The 14881-nt window shown below is 43.7% G+C and overlaps 1 protein-coding gene across 2 annotated transcripts in view; it reads left to right on the top strand.

Moving 5' to 3' along the window:
- Window positions 1-14236, top strand: part of Gtf2e1 (general transcription factor IIE subunit 1) — a 28181-nt gene extending 13945 nt beyond the window's left edge. For both annotated transcript variants that reach the window (XM_051149890.1, XM_051149889.1), the window contains exons 3-5: window positions 1004-1205; window positions 9601-9842; window positions 13350-14236. In XM_051149890.1, coding sequence (XP_051005847.1) covers window positions 1004-1205; window positions 9601-9842; window positions 13350-13774 — 869 coding nt within the window. In that variant the 3' untranslated portion in view covers window positions 13775-14236. The remainder of the gene's footprint in view (window positions 1-1003; window positions 1206-9600; window positions 9843-13349) is intronic.
- The last annotated feature ends 645 nt before the right edge of the window (window positions 14237-14881 follow it).

Below are 14881 nucleotides of genomic sequence, written 5' to 3'. Positions count from 1 at the left end.
TGGGACCAAATTCTACAGTGTCTTGAATGGGAAGAAGTTTAGGTTGAGCTATCAAATAGGCTTTAGAGCAGGCTGTTAGGGAATCACAATGGTGGTATAGGGCACTGGGACTGGGGCGGGAGGACCTACAGCCAAGGAGCATGCTTAGGAAGGCTGCTGTAGGCTGCAATGGAGGCCATGCCTAACAAGATGACAGGAGTGATGAAAAATTCAGGACATTTTTTTGAAATCATTGCAGTTCTATGTTGAACATCTGGGGTAAGAAACAAAAATAAGTTTCTTGAACTTTACATTTGAGATTGTCTGAATACAAATGGTTTATAAACATAAAATGATAGTCCTTACAGAGCTGGCCCATTGGCTGAGAGCACTCCATTGCCTTGCAGAGAATCCGAAGTTTGTGTCCAGCACCTGTAGCAGGCAGCTCACAGCCTCCTCTAACTTACGCTTTGGGGACCCATAGCGTCTTCTGGCTTCGAAGGCACCTGCATGTACGTGTGTATGGGGGTACACACAAACACACAGTTAAATCATAAATTCTAAAAAGAAGAAGAACAAAAGAAGCCCTTTGACAATGCCTAGGGCCACCAAAAGCTTCCAATTTGGGGTATTTATTTGGCCTTTTCCAAAATAATAATCTAAATTTGTAATGTATGAAGAATGCTGTTGGAAAAGCATATAAATTCAGCAGTAAGGTATAAATAATTAACTGTAAGTTAAATATAAATATGTTAGAAGTATGATTTTCAAAAACTGCTATGAGGGATGAAAATTTGAATTTTTGCATAAAAATGATGGACGTATATAAAGATGGACAGATCTGTGGTAAATATGACAGAAAATTGTAGACACTTGATGGTGGGCTCATAGATAATCGCTGTATAGTTCTTCTGACTTGTTTGTGTCTTTGGAAGTTTTGTTAGCGCATGGTTGGAGGCGTGGGGCTAGCTAGGGCTTACCTGGAAGATTTCCGTCTTCTGACCCGAAACTTGGCTTCTTATAGGAACTTTCCGCTGCACCTTTTGCCATACAGAGGTAGAAGAAGATGAATCAGCAATGCCCAAAAAAGATGCTCGCACACTTCTGGCAAGATTCAATGAACAAATTGAGCCCATTTATGCATTGCTCCGGGAGACAGAGGATGTAAACTTGGCCTATGAAATACTTGAGCCCGAACCCACAGAAATCCCAGCCCTGAAACAGAGGTAAGTGAAGCCTTTACTAAGAGCCCTTTAAAACTTGCACTAGTTGTAATGTTGGAGGGTTAGAGTAGGTATTTACCAGAAGACTAAAGACTAATGTCACAGAAGTTCCAAGTTCTGCCATACTTGTCTTGTTAATTTGTTCCTGGGTCCACATTTGTCTGTACTGAACACAGTAGAATGTGGGCCTTTGGCAAAAGTACTTAAATGCTTTTCACCTCAGCCACACTTCTGCTAGCGAATTCTAAATTAGCTGTGCCTCTTGGGAATATTTGGAGTTCCCTAGACAACTCTCCCCCAACACACACACGCACACACACACCCCGCTCTGTGAGTCCTGGCTATCCTGGGACCCACTCTGTACACTAGGCTGGCCTTGAACTCAGAGATCCACCTGCTTCTGCCTCCTGAGAGCTGGGATTAAAGGCGTGCGCCACCACTGCCTGGCTCTTAGCTTTTAAAGGCCAAAATTCTTTGAGGAATACAGCATCTTCCTAAAGTTTCTTGTTTGTTTGTAGTTTAGTGTGTAGGTTTTGTCACGGGGGGGGGGGGGGGGGCTTTGCACACAGTTCGTTTGTTGACCGTCCTCCCTGCCTTCTCTCCACGTCTCTTACCTTCGCACCCATCCAGTCCCCTGAGCTCTTTCCACTCCCGTGTCCTGTGTATTTACTCACTGCTGCCATGGTCACACGCCGCCCGTTCTCTAAAACACCTCCCCTTGTGTAGTTCGCTTCTCTCTGATTCCATGATCTACACCCACACATATGCTCTCACACACATACATAAAAATTAAAAGCTAGGATTTATGTATCAGTGAGAATATACAACATATTGTTTTATTCTTCTAAACATTTTAAACACAAACTTCTTGTCTTACTCAATTTAAATGCAACTTTCTGAAGGTATAGTGTTACCTATGGGTTGATACTGCTAACAATGGTTCTCCCCACCCCCCACCCCCAGCTCCCCACCCACATGTGCTATAGTGTTACCTATGGGTTGAGACCGCTAACTGTGGTTCCTCCCTCCCCCCTCCCTCTACCATGTGCTATAGTGTTTGAATTGCTAGGCAGGCTTAGTTCTACCATGCCTTGAAAAGTCATTACATATATATTAAAAGATTTATTTACTTTTAGTCTATGTGTGTGAGTGTTTTGCTTGCAAAAATGTAAGTATACTGCATGTGTGGCTGGTGCCCACAGAGTCCCCTAGAACTGAAATGTGGATGGCTGTGGGCCACCTTGTAAATGTTGGCAAGGGAACTCAGGCGTTGTGCAAGAACAGCAAATGCCTTTAATCTCTGAGCCATCTCTCTGGCCCATGGATGTATATTACATTGTTTTTTGAAAAGCATAAGAGAACTGGTGTCCCAGAGTGTTCTCTTGTTCTGACCTGTTTTCTTTTTCTTCTATGGTGAATTTACCCATCAATCTGTTCCTGACTATTTCTATTGTATTTGTCTGGTGTTTTGGAACTTCTATTTTATTTTATCTTTTTTTTTTTTTAAATTGAAAGTAGTATATTCTGATCCTGGTTCCCCCTCCCCTAGTTCCTTTTTAAATCCTCTCTGCTTCATCTCCCCCAGCTCCTTCCTCCTCCCTTTCTTTCTCTTATTAGAAAACACAGACATCTAAATAAAAATAATAATATAATAATAAGATAAAATAAAAACAAACCAGAATAGGGCAAAACAAACAAAAAAGCCAAAGAAAAAGCACAAGAGACACATACAGATGTTGAGACACACATATTTACACACATAGAAAATTCATAAAACAAAATTTTTTGTTTAATAATAAGAAATAAAACAATAATGTAATAAGAAATAAGATTCCAGGCAGCAGATATTATATTATATGAGGTTTATTAAGTGAGCATGGGGAGAGAAGGAAGGGGGGAAAGGGAACCCCAGAGAAACAGAAAGACAGATAGGGAGAGAGAGGACAAGAGAAGAGGAGCAGCAAGGTAGGTCTGTCCTTCTATACAGCCCTGGGCAGGGCCACGCCCCCGTGGCAGGTAGGCAGTGACATCACAGGTAGGCAGACTGAAGCCTAACATTCCTCTCTTTTGCTATAATTTAAAAATGAGGAATGTTGGATTGTTGTTATGTAAGGTCAAGTTAAAATATATAAATGTAGGTTCATCAGAAGCAGCTTTTGGCTGCCATGAAAAGAGAGAGAGAGAGAGAACAAAATGTCCAAATTGTATAGTGAAGGAGAAGGAAAAGCTCTATCATGAAAGTTCAGGGTAAGAGAGCAAGGTATGTCAGCCATGTCCTGGAGATAGGGACTGAGGAGTGCCAGGAGGACCTGGAGCTGTTTTCCTGGCCTAGAGCACACAGGCTTTTGTAAAAGGATAAGGGGTGATGTAATCATGTTAACTACTTCCTGCTGACAGTAGGGTGGCGATAGGGGGTTTAAAAGGCTGAAACGTTGGCCAGGTCCTGGAAGAGCAGACTGTTGAATTTGCTGTCTGGGATCTGAGAACATCTGTGGCTAAGAGGAGCGGTGCAGGTCCAGTTGATACTACCTGTGAGGTTTGACTGGAGCACCTGTGGGTAGCTGCTCTGATGATGTCCTGGATGTTGGAAGTCTGGCAGGATACTGCAACATATATGTGGGCAGAAGACAAAATTAGTAAGTTAGGGAGAAAGTTCCCTTTAGGTGTATATTTGAAACTCTTGGGAGAGCAAATCAGAGACAAGGCTTGAAAATAAGGAGAGAATGTTTGAAAATTTGGGGAGAGCAAAGAAAAGGTTTGAACATGGGAAACTTCCTTCCATTTTACCCGATTGCTGGCAATAATTAAAATGGTTCAGTTTTGGATCTGTCCAAATTTGGTTGCAGAGACGTGAAAGCTTAGTAGCCCTTTATATGGTGTAGGGATTTGAAGTTCTCTAAAAGACATCCCAAATGTGTGCTAGGAGGAATAGGCAACTGGACGTTTCCCGTGGGGATGTGCAGCCAATAATCTGTTAGGGCATCCGCAGAACAGAGAGTGACTCAAAAAACAGGTGCACAGACTGTCCCAGTGACTCGTCAGTATTGGAAAACAACCAAAAGAGCGCAGCTCTGTGCCTGAGCTGTCCTGGGGACACAGCCACCTACTTAGTGCACTAGGAATTTTCAGTGGCCAAAGGGCGGTTGTGGGGAGGGGATGGACTGTATCAGTTCTCACCTAGTGGGAACTCTCCTGGTTGTAGATCAGCAAGAAAGGCCAGCCCCAGTCATGAAGACTGGAGTTGGGTCACCTTTGCTCCCAGTGAACCAGACAGATGTTGACGGTCTCGGACAAAAGGAAGCGTTTACGAGACTAGGAAGGGAGAATCCAGCTGGTGTTGGGTGCAGAAAGGTGGCGATCAGATGGTAGGGAGTCCCAAAACCAGGGAAAAGGGGAGAAACCCCATCCTCAGAGATAGGTGACAGGTAGGAAACTGGATTCCATTTGACCTGAGAGATGGATTTTCTGTAGCTTACAAGAATCCTTTTAAGTTCATAAAGGGAGATAAATTTCAGACATGTTAGCATCATCACTATTTATAATCTGCAGTGTACGTGCCACCAATTTAATAATTAATAATAATAAATAAGATGCCAAGATGGTAAGCGATAGATATTAGATTATATAGTTTATTAAGTGAGCATGGGGAGAGAGGAAAAGGGGGGAGGAGGTGTGCCCCAGAAAGAGGGAGAGAGAGGAAGAAAGAAAGAAGTAAGAGAGAGGAACCACCAGGAGGGTCTGTCCTTCTATACAGCCCTGGGCAGGGCCACGCCCCGTGGCAGATAGGCAATGGCATCACAGGTAGGCAGACTGAAGCAGAATCCTAACAAAATTGGAAACCATAATATATAAGCAAAAGATCTGTAAGGTAAAAGGAAAGGGAAAGCCCAGAGAAAGCATTATCGACAAAACAAACAGACACCTCCAAATGCACCATTGAGCTCATTGTGTTGGCCTCTGCTGCTGGGCATGGGGCCTGCCTTAAGGTGTGGTTTATATACCCAGTGAATCTCCATTACAGAAAACTAATTTCCCTTTGTGCATGATTAACAGTTGGAGGTAGCTTCTGGGCTATGTGTCCACTTCCTCTTTCAGCACTGGGACCCCTTGTGGCTTGGACCTGTGCAGGCCCTGTGCTTGCTGCCAGTCTCTGAGAGTTCATCCGTCTATCAGTCTTGTTGTGTCTGGAAGACACTGCTTTCTTAGTGTCTTTCATCCCCACTGGCTCTTAAATTTTTTCTGCCTTCTCTTCTACAGAATCTCCTGATGACAGAGGGGAGGGATTGAATGGGGATGTCCCATGTAGGACTGAGCGTTCCAAGATCTCTCAGTCTCTGCAGATGACGGAGCAAACACTGATGTATGAGCGTAGCAGAATGTCGCTAGGAACCATCTTACTGCTCCAGTGCTTTAGCAGAACAGTAGTAGTTGAGTTCCCGGGGGCCATGGCCTATCTAGTCTCACTCAGACTCGTGGCCACCTGGGCAATGTCAGTCATGAGGTCTGTCCCTGGAGTGGGCCTTAATCAATAGTGGTTGATGATTACTTTCAAAACTTTTGTGCCACTACTGCCCCCCTATATCTTGTAGGAAGGTCACCATTGCAAAGCGCAGTAGTTGTAGCTGGGCTGCTGTTTACCTTTCTTCTCTGGTATTCAGAGCACCTTCCAGTGCCATCAGCGCTGGTCCGTAGTGGTCAAGGTTCTAAGTAAGCACCAGCTTGACTGCTCCATGCTCAGTGAGTTATGTAAGTCATCCTTACCGTCAGTTTGTGGGGAGCCAGCAATAGCCTTGGAGATAACCTGGGTTGTCTGGGGCTTTCCATGGGATCCCTTTGGCCAACAACTCAGCCAGCAGCTCCTGTTCTCAGCACTGGAGGTTTCTTTTGGTAGCAAGAGCTGTCTAGTTGGGCTTTGTCTCCCCTGTTATTTGGTGACTCCATTTAGATTTCTTTCATATATGTATATGTTTTAAGAGGCTGCTAGGTGGTGGTGGCCCATGCTTTAATCCCAGCACTCTGAAGGCAGAGGCAGGTGAACCTCTGAGGCCAGCCTGGTCTACAGAGAATTCCAGGATAGTCAGAGAAACCCTGTCTACGAACAAACAAGCAAACAAACACTCCCCCCCTCCACCAAAAAAAAAAAAAAAAAAAAAAACCAAAGCAGAAAAGCAGCAGCAGCAGCTTCTCCATGCAGCCCCTCAAATAGCCCTTAGTTTTAGCCGGCCTTCCTGTGTTTCCTCCTTGTTTTTTCTTCACTAGCCTTCGCCATTTGATCCTCCCATTCCAGTCCACCCCCTCCCTGTCCATTCATAACTACCTATTCCAATTCCCCTTCCTAGGATGATCATACCCCACCTCCAAGTCCCTATCTATACATGACTTCTGTGATTATGTGGGCTGTACCTGCTTATCAAAGTTAACATCTACATAGAAAGGAATACATATTTGTCTTTTTGAGATTGTGCTATCTCACTCAGTGGAACTTTTTTTGGTCGAGCTTCTATTTCTTTGTTTAGTTCCTTCTGGTATTTACTGTTTAAAAATAGGAAGTCCTGAGCTAATTTCATTTCTTCCAGTTGAACAGAGATGTCTGTAACTTTACAGTTACTGTGGACTTACCTCATCCTACCAGGTGTCAGTTAGAGTGTCTTTGTGATGAGTTGTCCTCTGTGACCAGGGGCTGTGACTTAGAACAGTGCATAGCTCAGTTGCATACTATAGGGTCTAGATTCTTCCATCTCTGTTCTCTCCTGGTGAGCTGTCTTCTTAGGACTATGAGGGAGCTACCCTGGGTGGCCAGCTGTGACTTGAGTATTGCCTGCAGACCACAATATCCAAATGCAGGGAAGATGGCATCCTTCCCTGGGTCTTATTTTAAAATAGGACTAAAGAAACATTATGGAAAATACCCTTCATGCTATCTGTCCCCCACTGCTTTACTGGCTAGAATTACTTTGTCTATTTATTTTAAACCAATATCAGATAAGGGGAATGAAATTAGATCATTGGTACTCAGACCAGCTAGGTTTACTTTGCCTGGGACAGTTCCCAGAGTTCTAGCTATTGATATTTAAATAAAAATAGAGGAGCCAGGATGAGTAGGGAAGTGTTACCATTTCGTTGCAGGCAGCCTCCTGTTGAACCTGAGTTAACTCATTGCTGAGACACAAACATTTACCATCATTTAATTGATGCCCCAAATAAAATCTACCTTATATTTCTCTTAAGAATACCAAAAATAAGATTTTAAGATGGCCTTCTTTATTCATTCTGCTTGTCATTTCTATTTTTCTTGTCTTTCTTTCTTCCAAGTACCTCTTATGACTTCATGAGATCATCAAGGTTAACTCTATGAGGCTATGTGTTCAAGATTATGTGTAAAGAGAAACAGTCTTAGGGAGTCCTGATAGTGTAAAGGTACCATCATTGTCATTGTCACTGTCATCATTGTCACAAGAGTGAGGTAAAGATAGGTCCACACCAGAGCACTATGCCTTTCTCTCTCCTGACTGGCCGTAGCTAACTCAGGAGGCCACATTTGAGGCAGACAGATATAAAAAGCAGGCCAGGTACAGCAGGGGGGCAATACTGGCTGAGGATGGACAAAGCATTGAAAGGAGTAGGGGAAACAGGGAGACAGGCAAGGAGAACTCAGCATGCAGTAAAGCCTGAAAACAAAGTGGATCAGAATGAGAGAAGGAAAGGAACATGAATGTCAAGGGAGGAAAAACAATCCAAAAGCCAAGCCACACTGTGGTAGCTAGTCAGACTACAGTAAAGGTAGCTGCAGGGGTAGAAAGGGACAGGTATGGCTGAATTGAGACAAGTGGTAATTGATTCAAAAAGTAATGTCATGTGGCTGCAGAAGGGAACAGAAGGTGGAGAGAAATCAAGTGCTTGCAGTTGTAGCATGAGACATCAAAAAAAGCAAGACATAATGATGGAATGGATATATTTGGACATAGCCAGAGCAGGAGCATAGAGACAAATAGGGAGGAAGGGAAACAAATTATTAAGGCCAGATAGGACTGGTGCCAGGAGAAACGCTGTGGGTAAGAGTGATGCGGAGCACTCCTGGCAACAGGTAGGATAATTGATAGAATGCAGAGGCAGCAGCTGGAAGCCATGCGTTAAGTAGCTGGAAAGAGCTTGTTGCTTGGTTTCAAAAGTATCCTAACCAGAAGCAGGGCAGAAGGGATGAGACAAGCCCCAGACTGCCCTAGAGGATGGTCAGGAGCAGTGTTAGAAGACACACGTGACCACTCAGGCATGTTCTTGAACACAGGCACATCCCAGGAACCTCAGCGCAGCGTGGGCTGGAAACCCCAGGGGCTGGGAGGTTGTTTCAGAAAGAAAGCGTCACAGTGAGCAGAGAGCAAGGCCACTGGTTCCTAGTAGCTGCTGAGGGGAGAAGATTAACAAGACGTTGTTTAGGTTTAGGATGACACAGTTTAAAAAAAATATATCGAAATGGAGGGAAACGATTTAGAGAAATGTGAGAGAAGTCAAGGGAGATCATGAGGTATGGAGTACCTGTGGTCACTGAAACAAACATTACAGAAGGTGTGGGGTGAGCAGGTAGTTCAAGAAACATGATCGCTTAATGGAGTGAGACCTCCAAACAGGCCCATTCAAGACAAAGTGACACAGATCAAGATTGAAAACAGGAAAGCAGGGAAGGAGGCAGCAGCAAGAAGGAAAACCTGGCTTAGCTCGTAGAAATGGGGACACCTAGGGATTGGAGACCTAAGGAAGGCTGAGGCCTGTAGCCTGCTGACAAGGCGAGGAGGGCCGTAGAGGTAAAGACCAGACCACACAGGAGGCGGATGAAAATCCAGATGAGGGGAGAAATGGCTGGAGCCAGGGTGTAGAAATAGGAAGACCCAGCTGCATAGAGACTGGGCTCTGAAGATGGGTGTGCAGGAGGAGACTGTTAATCCTAAATTGATGCTGTACAGTACTTTCCTAACTTCTCCCATGGTTGCACACAAAACCACCCTAGACTGAAGTTAAACTGAGAAAATATTTTAAAAATACAATAGTCTTTGTTTTGTTTTGTTTTAAATAAAATCCTCATGGAAAATATGACTGGCAGTGGTTCTGCCAGACTAGTGTCACTAAGTAGGCTGTCACTGTGTTCTTCCTCTACCCCAAGCATGTTAATGGACACATATAAACCTCTAAAACATTGGTCATTCATACATGCGAGTGGGTCCAATGTTTGCAGAACTTGAATATGATGTAATCCATGCTTACATGCTATAAGTTGTTGAAGCATGCCTGCTGGATTGCAAGGCAGCTTTTGTTCATACCACTAAAGCATTAGCCTTTTCTTCAGCTGCCCTTCGTGCTCAGCCCCAGACCCTAAGTTTTCTTCTGTGCTCTAATCTTTGTACAGCAAGGACCGAGCAGCAGCCACTCCTGGAGCTGCTGGCCTGGCAGGTGGGCACCACCGGGAAGCATGGACCAGCAAAGGCCCCTCGTATGAGGACTTATACACTCAGAATGTTGTCATTAGCATGGATGACCAGGATGATGGTCATCGCACCTCGCTGGAAGGGAAATCTGCCAAAGAGAGGCCCATTTGGTTGAGAGAGAGCACGGTCCAAGGAGCATATAGTTCTGAAGAGATGAAGGAAGGTAAGTGAGAAGTCAGTAAGATGAATATGTCATGGATTTGGTGGAAAATCACTCAGCTTAGAAGGAGAATATCTGGGTAACTCCTGGTTTTGTTGAAAATAAATACATTGTATGACACTGAGCAATAAGCATTAAAGCCAACCACCATGTTCTATTATCTTTCAGCTAACTCAAAATAGCAAATAGGTTTTTAAATCTCTTTAAAAGATGTACTTATTTTGATGTGTATTAGTGTTTGCCTGTATGTATGTGTATGCATTGCATGCACAGCTAGTATCCAAGGAGGTCAGAGAGGATGTCGGGGTCCCTGGAACTAGTCACAGAATATACAGAGATACCACATGAAAAAGTGTTGAGTGTGCCTTTGTCTAAGAAGATTGATAGAACTTTATTCTAGACACTTTCGTAAGTCTCTGAGCCCGAAAGGGTTAGCAGTTGGGTAATAACTTTTTCAAGTGTAAGAAGTGCAAGGCTTTGTAAGTTCTAGCTTAGGTACTGGAGTCAGCCTTGCATGATGATATAGAAAACAGCCCCTGAAATTGTACTGCAAAAACTGCTGAGGAACTGGAAAGCAGAGGCCATGGGAGTGCAGTCTCTGTACCTGGGCTAGGTGGTGTTATCAGCTGTCACATGAATGGGCTCTTCAGTGCTGAGCATCGTCAGCTACTGAAAGCCACCTGTGTTTTAACCTTCTCCTACCTTCTCTCCTAAGATTTGCATTTAGTATACTATATATACCAGTGGTGATGAAGGTGAGGAGGTGTAGGTACTGAGGCTGCAGGGAGTTGATTCCATGACAAACCATACTTTTCCTTCCTCCTCACTGATTAACTGCGATATTTAGTTATTTTGATGTATATAGTAGTTTGGTTGTATTATTTAATAGATTTACTTTCCCAAAATTGTCTTCTTCCTGTTGTTGAAGCAATAGCATCTTTTTAAAAATGAACTTAAAAACAAAATTAACTAAGATAAAATTATTTTTAACCAATAAATACGCAATTAAGCTAATAAGTTTAACTTTAGGTATTTATAATGTCTAGGATAATAAAATGAGTCATGGGGCTTTAATTACCTAGTCTCCCCAAGTCTTCTGTGTGAGATGGTTAATATTTGTCTAAATCTACACACTTAGACTTGTCATTGTTTGTCACAATGTTGACATGGGCTAGTCATGTTCAATATCGTGTTTGTCCTGTACTGAATTTCCCTCAAACATCAAGTTATTTTTATACCTACCTGAATTTTTGCTGACGTCAGTCATATCTTCATTACTATGCCAAAGCTCTAATTCCTGCAGTCTTGCTTTAAACAAAACATAACAAAGAAACAAAAACCAGTGGCCCTCTTTCCGAAAGTCATTTGCAATCAGAGTTTTTATTTTGTCTTTTTTTCAGACTATCTGTAGCCCTAATAAACTTGAGACCCAGTCACCAGAACTGCACCTGTAGCTTATACATGGTCACTGAAGGTTCAGGTCCTATCTTCAGTATTGTTTTTGTTTCTTCCTGACATTTGTCACTTTGGTTCTGGAAGCATGCTAGGACTGATACCATGAGAAACATGCAGGGACCTTAGGGAGGATTCTGTCCAACCTGTTCCTTTTTGCTGTCTTGTACAAACTTTAGCTTTTCAAAATGTTTTTCTACGTCTTGGATATTCAGTCCCCAAATTGGTTAGTAGCATCAGTGAGCTGGTCTGGCAGCGTGCGTCTTCTTTGTAACTCTTAGCTGTTACATGTGACTTCTTGCAAGTATGACTTCTCCTTCTTGTCCAGAAGCATGCACACTCATCTTTTTGTTTTGTTTTAATCTGTGACAAAACAATCCCTTCCCCCAGCCTTGTGGTCATCAGAATCTAGTGGATTTGTATTCATTTATTTTATATAATGGATTTGCATTTCTTCTAATTTTGTACTTTGAACATTAAAATACTATGTTGGTAAATATATTTAGAACAAAAGCTCTCTTTCGAAACAGCTTGCCCCAAGGGCCGCGCGCCTCCCTGCCTCCCTGCCTCCCTGCTGCAGTGCTGCTGTGGCAGCGAGCACTCTGGGAGGAGCCTCTGCTCTCAGCAGTGTCTGATTTTCATTCTGAAGTCCACGGTACACTAAGTCTCTTCTCTTCCTCTGCCCAGTATCTCACATAGGAACTCTGTTCTTTTCAAATATCCAGCTTCCAGCTGAATGTTCAGTATGGTAACAAGGTGATTTCAGTTAACTCCTGGCCAGAATTGACCATTTTCTGAACCTTCTCTTAATGCTTGGTAATTTTCCTATCTATCAGACCCATTCTGAGTACCTCATATTCGCTTGGGCTCCACAGTAATTCAGTGAAACAAATACTATTATTCTTTTCATTGTTGTACTTGGGGAAATTGGAGAAGAGAAAATTAGTGCAACTTTACCCAAACCACACAGCCAATATATGTGTGTTACTATTTTAATTAAGGAGGCAGTTTCCAAGTGCCACTTTTAATCCTTTTATGTATTTGAAAGGGCAGTCTGTTTGATTCTAACAGAATGCAAAATACAAGCATTCTTCTTAAATGTGTCATCTGCAGTGTATTAGCCAAGGTGTGTGTATAAAGTGGTGATGTGTGGCGAGCGAAAACGTGTTCCTTAAATTAATAACCTTTTTATAATGAGTTCAAATCTGTGCAGTTTGCTTCAGGAAAAATGATACTGCCATTTATTATTTGCTTGTTCAGCAAATTCTTACTCACTGCCTAGCACGTGGCAGGTATTGTCCAGTGCACCGGGTTACAGTGAGTAAGGAAGATTAAAACTTTCCGTGCCAGAATCTTCATCCTTAGGAAGAGAGCAACAGAAGCAGCAGGCCTACGTCATCCTGTGGGGGAAAACAGAGAACCTTGGTAAAGTGACATTGGAGTAAAGACATAAAGGATGGAGGGAGTTAGTTGCATAGAGACTTAGAAAAATAATAATTCTGTGAGAGCAACCAGGCAGTACCACTGCCCTGAGGACTGTGCACAGTGAATAAGGGGGAGGATGGCTGGGTGCCAGGAGCAGTCCAGGATGAGGCAGCATTTTACAGGCCCTGTACGGCCTCTGGCTTCTCCTCCAAAGGTGAAGAGCCACACCCACATTCTCTGCCGTACCTGCTGCTGTGCTTGGTCCTATCTTGGCATTACTCACAGGTTCTTGTCCATAGTTGTAGGTGCATCTTTTGTCACCTTCTTAAAGTTTAGAAATTGAAATTTTTGCTGAAGATAGTGCGGCTGCGTGGGGGAGAGGGAGAACTCACACTCGTGGAAGCTTCTGTCACCTGTAAGTTCCATGTGCTTAGTCATGGCACTACTCAAGCTCTAGTTGTTCAGAAGCATTTGAGATCTTTTGTACAACAGTAGCTCAGAAAATGGAAGCAGTGAGCTCTGTTTTGTTATTTACCGATTTAAACATTACACACATGAGTCTATTTTTGCATCAATTACAAATGAATGCTCTTTGTACTGAAGGATCTTGACTTTCTGGGTTGTAACTTCCAGGTGGCATCGATATGGACGCATTTCAGGAGCGTGCGGAAGCCCGTGCGGGGCCTGATGACAATGAGGAGGTCATGCGAGCTCTACTCATTCATGAGAAAAAGACTTCTTCCGCGACAGCTGGCTCGGTGGGAGCAGCCGCTCCAGCCACGGCTGCCAATGGCAGTGACTCGGAGAGTGAGACTAGTGAGTCAGACGATGACTCTCCACCCCGGCCAGCAGCCATGGCTACTCATCATCGGGATGAAGAGGAGGAAGATGATGAGTTTGAGGAAGTGGCGGATGACCCCATTGTTATGGTGGCTGGCTGCCCGTTCTCCTACAGTGAAGTTAACCAGCGGCCAGAGCTGGTAGCCCAGATGACGCCAGAAGAGAAGGAAGCATACATAGCCATGGGGCAGCGCATGTTTGAGGATCTCTTTGAGTGAGCTTTCCCCGTTTCAGAGGGAAACTGCCCACCACCTGCCTCTTTATGCAGAGAACCTGTTAATCTAGTACTGAAACATAATAGGAGAGGAAATTTTTTTTTTACGTCAGAAACTTCCCAGAAAGGTAGGCAGGTTATAAGGTAGGCTACCCTCTTATTACTAAAGTATTAACATTTTTCTGTAATTCCATGTCTAATTTTTTCCTTTCCTTATTAAGACATATTTTCCTCACTCTGACTAAAATGTTCCTGTCTACTACAGAACCCTACTAGGAAAAACTTTTCCTAGTATTATAACTCTATCCTGGTCAAACATTTGAGATAATTCCTTATATTCCTCTCAACAAAAACAGCTTGCCAAGAAACAGATCGCTGATGAGGGGAATGCCCAGATACCTCATATTTTCTCAAAATGGAGTTTGGGGTCAACCTGTAAAAGGAGTGAGAGAGTACGGGGCGGGGTGTGGGGCGCAGGGTCTGAATCTTAAGTTGATGTGTAAACTAGAATTCATATCTGTAGAACTGATGAGGCTGGGGAAAAAATCTTTGAAGAGTGCATGCGTGCGCTAGCTCGCTCCTTTTTCCTCGTTGGCTGTCTGAAGGCAAGATGGGTCACCCGCAGCTCTACTGGAGTCACCACGGAAGTTCAGCCAGGGTTCTCGCTCCTGCCACGTTTGCTCTAACCGCCACGGTCTGCTCTGGAAATACGGGCTCAACATGTGCCGTCAGTGTTTCTCTCAGTACGTGAAGGACATAGGCTTCATTAAGTTGGACTGAGCGACCTTGAGTGGACTAGTCAAGACTGTCTACCCAGTGAAACTGATCGTGCTAGCCTTTGTACATAAAGAATAAAAAAATGAAGACCTTCAAAAAACAACTGATGAGGCTGGTAGATTGTTTTGTTTCCTTATACGGTTTGGGTTATATTTTAGGTGACAGATGACAGAGCAGGTTAGGTACACCCTCGTGGAGAAAGTAGAGGAGAGCATGCACCAAGGGCAAGGAGTCTGTCCAGGGCTGACGAACTGTGAGCGTTGGGCACTGTGCCGTACGTAGAACTGCCTCAGTTTGATTGGGAGCTCCTTGATGTAAAGCTGAGACCGGCCCC

Source organism: Acomys russatus, chromosome 8 (assembly GCF_903995435.1).
Source record: "Acomys russatus chromosome 8, mAcoRus1.1, whole genome shotgun sequence".
Lineage (NCBI taxonomy): Eukaryota > Metazoa > Chordata > Mammalia > Rodentia > Muridae > Acomys > Acomys russatus.
Note: the sequence above shows the minus strand (reverse complement) of the source record. Positions and strands in the feature narration are given on the sequence as shown.